The sequence below is a fragment of the Mytilus californianus genome, unplaced genomic scaffold, assembly GCF_021869535.1.
Source record: "Mytilus californianus isolate M0D057914Y unplaced genomic scaffold, xbMytCali1.0.p SCAF_94, whole genome shotgun sequence".
Classification (NCBI taxonomy): domain Eukaryota; kingdom Metazoa; phylum Mollusca; class Bivalvia; order Mytilida; family Mytilidae; genus Mytilus; species Mytilus californianus.
Window position 1 is genome coordinate 271,978 of NW_026262750.1, and position 6,862 is coordinate 278,839.

Below are 6,862 nucleotides of genomic sequence, written 5' to 3' on the forward strand. Positions count from 1 at the left end.
TTACAAAAATTATTGTCGCGTGTCGATTACAAGTGTACCAGGATCAAAAGTTTGAATCTTTATCAATTTTCATGACATCTGTATGTAACCTGCAGTCAACAGATTTATGTTTAACAAGGAAAGAAAAAACGTCAATAGCTGAAATTTATTCGGAAACAAAAGCATCAGAGATTATTCAGTACTGTGATTTATATGATTGCTTTCCGCTTCTCTGTAAATTGTATAGTGATGATCCTCAGCTCATTATAACAAATTTCTTCAAGAGTCCATTTTCGGTATACGAAACTGAAATGGACAAGCTTTATAAAAAAGGACATTATACAAAATACTGTGCAATGGCTTTGTGTGTTATGTTTAACAACAACTTGAAGGAGGAATTGTTTTCAGAAGAGATAAATATGCAAACAAGAATGATCATTGAGAAAACCTGTGAGGCATGCAGACTGGACAGAGGAACATCACGAATTGTCCTACTTGATGAACTAAATTCACTTGAACATACTTTTATTAAGAAAGAACAAGGTGTATTCAAAACAAAACATGACAAATTATTTGACTTTCTCGCATACTATTTTGGACAAAAAGTTATCCTGTGTTTGATCAAGAATGCACACCCTGCTGTTATTATGCAGAGATTTTTATTAGAAAGAAAAGATGACATGGATCAGTTTATCGTTATTGTACCAACTAAATACCATCAAATGTACATGCAGAGAATGATTTATGACTGGTCAATTGGTAGAGTAGATTATGTGTTTATGAATATAAACTTGAAGATACAAAAGTTCAGACACAAATTCCTATATTACCTGACAAAAATTGAAATATCACACCAGAGGCGATTAGCACTGAAAATTGATATTAATAGCAAACATACTGTACTGATACTTTGTTGTTACTATGGGGATATTCCTTTTATTCTTTGGTGTATTAACCATGGTGTTTGTGTTAACCTGTGTAACTGTAGAGGTATAAGCCCTTTATTTGTAGCAGCAATGGAAGGCCATAAAGAGATACATGAGATAGTAAAAGTATTGCTGGATAACAAGGCAGACATTAATAAGTGTATGGATGGTGGAGTATCTCCTTTGCATGTTGCTAGTCGGAATAATTATATAGAGACAGTAAAGGTATTACTGGATAACAAGGCAGACATTAATAAGTGTACGGATGGTGGAGTATCTCCTTTACTTTTTGCTTGTTACAGAAATCATATAGAGACAGTAAATGTATTACTGGACTATAAGGCAGACATTAATAAGTGTATGGATGGTGGAGTATCTCCTTTGCATGTTGCTTGTCAGAATAATCATATAGAAACATTAAAGGTATTGCTGGCCAAAAAGGCAGACATTGATAAGTGTAGAGATAATGGAACATCTCCTTTGTGTATTGCTTGTCAGCTTAATCATATAGAGACAGTGAAGGTATTACTGGCCAATAAGGCAGACATTAATAAGTGTAGAGATAATGGAGCATCCCCTTTGTGTATTGCTTGTCAGAATAATCATATAAATATAGTAAAGATATTACTTGACAACCAGGCAGACATTTATAAGTGTACAAATAATGGAGCATCTCCTTTGTATGTTGCTTGTCAGAATAATCATATAGAGATAGTAAAGGTATTACTGGACAACAAGTCAGACATTAATAAGTGTACAGATGATGGAGCATCTCCTTTGTGTATCGCTTGTCATAATAATCATATAGAGATAGTAAAAGTACTACTGGACAAAAAGGCAGACATTAATAAGTGTACAGATGATGGAGCATCTCCTTTGTGTATTGCTTGTCAGAATAATCATATAGAGACAGTAAAGGTATTACTTGATAACAAAGCAGACATTAATAAGTGTGATGATAATGGAGCATCGCCTTTGTATATTGCTTCTCAAAATAATCATATAGAGACAGTAAAGGTCTTACTGGCCAACAAGGCAGACATTGATAAGTGTAGAGATAATGGAGCATCTCCTTTGTATGTTGCTTGTCAGAATAATCATGTAGAGACAGTAAAGGTATTACTAGAAAACAAGGCAGACATAAATAAGCGTGTGAACGGTGGAGCATCTCCTTTGTACTTTGCTTGTCAGAATAATTATATAGAGACAGTAAAGGTATTACTGGACAACAAGGTAGACATTAATAAGTGTACAGATAATGGGGCATCTCCTTTGTATATTGCTTGTCAAAATAATCATATAGAGACAGTAAAGGTATTACTGAAAAACAAGGCAGACATTTATATTTGTATGGATGGTGGAGCATCTCCCTTGTATATTTCTTGTCATAATAATTATATAGATACAGTAAAGGTATTACTCGATAACAAGGCAGACATTGATAAGTGTATGGATGATGGAGCCTCTCCTTTGTATGTTGCATGTTACAAGAATCATATAGAGATAGTAAAGATATTGCTAGATAACAAGGCAGACATTAATAAGTGTGATGATAATGGAATATCTCCTTTGTATTTTGCTTGTTACAAAAATCATATAACGACAGTTAAATTATTACTGGACCACAAGGCAGACATAAATAAGTGTACAGATAATGGAGCATCTCCTTTGTTTATTTCTTGTCTTAATAATAATATAGAGATAGTAAAGGTATTACTGGACAAAAAGGCAGACATTAATAACTGTAGAGATAATGGAGCATCGCCTTTGTTTATTTCTTGTCGTAGTAATCATATAGAGATAGTAAAGGTATTACTGGACAACAAGGCAGACATTAATAAGTATAGAGATATTGGATCATCTCCTTTATTTATTTCTTGTCATAATAATCATATAGAGACAGTAAAGATATTGCTAGATAACAAGGCAGACATTAATAAGTGTGATAATAATGGAATATCTCCTTTGCATTTTGCTTGTTACAAAAATCATATAGAGACGGTTAAAGTATTACTGGACAACAAGGCAGACATTAATAAGTGTATGGATGGTGGAGCATCTCCTTTGGACATTTCTTGTCTTAATAATAATATAGATATGGTAAAGGTATTACTTGACAACAAGGCAGACATTAATAAGTGTGTGGATAATGGAGCATCTTCTTTGTATATTGCTTGTCATAATAATTGTATTGAGATAGTAAAATTATTGCTGGCCAATAAGGCAGATATTAATAAGTGTAAGGATAATGGAGCATCTCCTTTGTTTACTGCTTGTCAGAATAATCATATAGAGACAGTGGCGGTATTACTGGACTATAAGGCAGACATAAATAAGTCTATGGATAATGGAGTATCTCCTTTGTGTATAGCTTGTCAGAATAATCATATAGAGACAGTAAAGGTATTACTTGACAACAAAGTAGACATTAACAAGTGTATGGATGATGGAGCATCACCTTTGTATATTGCTTGTCAGAATAATCATATAGAGATAGTAAAGGTATTACTGGACAACAATGCAGACATTATTAAGTGTATGGATAATGGGGCATCTCCTTTGTATATTGCTTGTCAGAATAATCATATAGAAATAGTAAAGGTATTATTGGACAACAAGACAGACATTAATGAGTGTAAATATAAAGGAGATAAGTATGTAGGGTGTCGGAATTATCATAAAGAGACAGAAAAGATATTGCTGGATAACAAGGCAGACATTAATAAGTGTATCGATGACGGAGCATCTCCTTTGTTAACTGCCTGTCAGAATAATCATATAGAGACAGTAAAGGTTTTACTGGAGTACAAGGCGGATATTAATAAGTGTATGGATAATGGAATATCTCCTTTAAATATTGCTTGTTTCAATAATCATATAGAGATAGTAAAGTTTTTACTGGACAACAAGGCAGACATCAGCAAGTGTAAAGATAAAGGAGTATCTCCTTTGTTAACTGCATGTCAGAATAATCATGTAGAGATAGTAAAGGTTTTGCTGGAAAACAAAGCTGACATTAACAAGTGCGATGATAATGGAATATCTCCCTTGTCCATTGCTTGTCGTTTTAATAATATAGAGACAGTAAAGGTATTATTAGACAACAAGGCTGACATAAATAAGTGTGAGGATAATGGAGCATCTCCATTGTTTAATGCTTGTCAGTATAATCATATAGAGACAGTAAAGGTATTACTGGACAACAAGGCTCACATAAATAAATGTATGGATAATGGAATATCTCCTTTGATTATTGCTTGTTTCAATAATCGTATAGAGACAGTGAAAGTACTACTGGACTACAAGGCAGACATAAATAAATGTATGGAAAATGGAATATCTCCTTTGATTATTGCTTGTTTCAATAATTGTATAGAGACAGTAAAGGTATTACTGGATAACAAGGTAGACATTAATAAGTGTGATGATGATGGTGCATCTCCTTTGTATATTGCTTGTCACAATAAACGTATAGAGATAGCAAAGTTATTACTGGACAACAATGCAGACATTAATAAGTGTACAGATGCTGGAGCATCTTATTTGTATGTTGCTTGTCAGAATAACCAGATAGAGACAATAAAGATATTACTGGACATCAAGGCAGACATTAATAAGTGTACGGATGATGAAGCATCTCCTTTGTTTGTTGCTTGTCTGCATAATCATATAGAAACCGTAAAGTTATTATTGGACAACAAAGCAAACATTAACAAGTGTAATGATAAAGGAAAATCTCCTTTGCATATTGCTTGTGAATATAATAATATAGAGATAGTAAAGGTATTACTGGAAAACAAAGCAGACATTAATAAGTGTGAAGATACTGGAGTATCTCCTTTGTGTATTGCTTGTCTTAATAAACAAATAGAGATGGTAAAGGTATTACTGGACAACAATGCAGACATTAACAAGTTTGAAGATAATGGAGTACCCCCTCTGTTTATTGCTTGTCTGAATAATCAGATAGAGATAGTAAAGGTATTACTTAATAAAAACGCAGACATTAATAAGTGTGCAAATTATAAATTATCTCCTTTGTATATTGCTTGTGACAATAATTTTATAGAGATAGTGAAGGTATTACTGGACAACAATGCAGACATTAATAAGTGTACGGATGATGAAGCATCTCCTTTGTTTGTTGCTTGTCTGCATAATCATATAGAAACCGTAAAGTTATTATTGGACAACAAAGCAGACATTAACAAGTGTAATGATGAAGGAAAATCTCCTTTGCATATTGCTTGTGATTATAATCATATAGAGATAGTAAAGGTGTTACTGGAAAACAAAGCAGACATTAATAAGTGTGAAGATACTGGAGTATCTCCTTTGTGTATTGCTTGTCTTAATAAACATATAGAGACAGTAAATGTATTACTGGAACACAAGGCAGACATTAATAAGTGTACAGATAATGGGGCATCTCCTTTGTATACTGCTTGTCAGAATAATCATATAGAGATAGTAAAAATATTACTGGACAACATGGCTGACATAAATAAGTGTGAGGGTAATGGATCATCTCCTTTGTTTACTGCTTGTCAGCATAATCATATAGAAACAGTAAAGATATTACTGGACAACAAGGTAGACATTGATAAGTGTACAGATAATGGGGCATCTCCTTTTTATACTGCTTGTCAGCATAATCATATAGAAACAGTAAAGATATTACTGGACTACAATGCAGACATTAATAAGTGTACAGATGATGGAGCATCTCCTTTGTATGTTGCTTGTCAGAATAATCATATAGAGATAGCTGAGGTATTACTGGACAACAAGGCAGACATTAATATGTGTTTAGATACTGGATTATCTCCTTTGTGTATTGCTTGTCACAATAATTATATAGAGGTAGTCAAACTATTACTTGACAACAATGCAGACATTAATAAATGTATAGATGATGGAGCATTTCCTTTGTACATTGCGTGTTATAATAATTATATAGAGATAGTTAATGTATTGCTGGACAATAAGGCAGACATAAATATTTGTATATATGGTGGAGCATCTCCTTTGTATATTGCTTGTCAAAATAATCATATAGAGATAGTCAAACTATTACTTGACAACAATGCAGACATTAATAAACATATAGATGATGGATCATCTCCTTTGTACATTGCGTGTCAAAATAATTATAAAGAGATAGTTAAGGTATTACTGCACAATAAGGCAGACATAAATATTTGTATAGATGGTAGAGCATCTCCTTTGTATATTGCTTGTCAGAATAATCATATAGAGATAGTCAAACTATTACTCGACAACAATGCGGACATTAATAAGTGTGATGATGATGGAGTATCTCCTTTGTTTGTAGCTTGTTACAGTAATCACATTAAAGTAGTCAAACTATTACTGGACAATAAGGCAGACATAGATAAGTGTGTAGATGATGGAACATCTCCTTTGTATATTGCTTGTCAGCATAACCATATAGATATTGTAAAAATGCTGTTGGAGAAGGGATCAGATTATAATAAATGTAACACTTTTGGTATCTCACCTATACAAATTGCCAGTGAATATGGACAAAATGGCATACTTGCTGTTATCAATGAACATTCCAGAATGGAGGTTATATATCAAAGAAAGTAAAGGGAATATCATCCATGAAAAGTGAACAATGAAGGAAAATATTTTTTCAATGAAAGATTTCAGAAAGGAAAAGGTTTTTAAGGATATTATTGTATTGATTAACTAATGGTTTCTTTAGATGGCCTATTTATTTTTAATAATAAATCAGATTTTTCGGTTTTATTAAACATGTGTAGCTTTTCATTTGTGACATCTAAAAGGGAAAGGATACAATGTGCTATTTGCAAATCTAGGGTCTGATCAAGCGAAATGATAATATGATGATTTAACACTGCAGAAAGTAAAAGTCAGCATAGTCTAGTTAGAATCCTTTGTAGATTTGTTTTAACATGCCTAATAGATTA

General features: G+C 32.7%; 1 protein-coding gene across 1 annotated transcript; it reads left to right on the forward strand.

Annotated features, from left to right (window-relative positions):
• The first annotated feature begins 285 nt into the window (after positions 1 to 285).
• Positions 286 to 6,537, forward strand: LOC127717258 (serine/threonine-protein phosphatase 6 regulatory ankyrin repeat subunit B-like). The gene is made up of 5 exons (XM_052222998.1): positions 286 to 594; positions 991 to 2,021; positions 2,121 to 2,219; positions 3,012 to 3,407; positions 3,699 to 6,537. Exons 1-5 carry the CDS (start codon positions 291 to 293, stop codon positions 6,516 to 6,518), a joined length of 4,650 nt encoding a protein of 1,549 aa, XP_052078958.1. The 5' UTR covers positions 286 to 290; the 3' UTR covers positions 6,519 to 6,537.
• Positions 6,538 to 6,862: the final 325 nt, after the last annotated feature.

Coding starts and splice junctions, on each gene's coding strand:
- LOC127717258 (XM_052222998.1), top strand. CDS start 291: ATGGACAAGCTTTATAAAAAAGGACATTATACAAAATACTGTGCAATG. Junction 595..990: donor TGGACAAAAAGTTATCCTGT/GTTTGATCAAGA, acceptor CTTTATTTGTAG/CAGCAATGGAAGGCCATAAA. Junction 2,022..2,120: donor ATCATGTAGAGACAGTAAAG/GTATTACTAGAA, acceptor GAGACAGTAAAG/GTATTACTGGACAACAAGGT.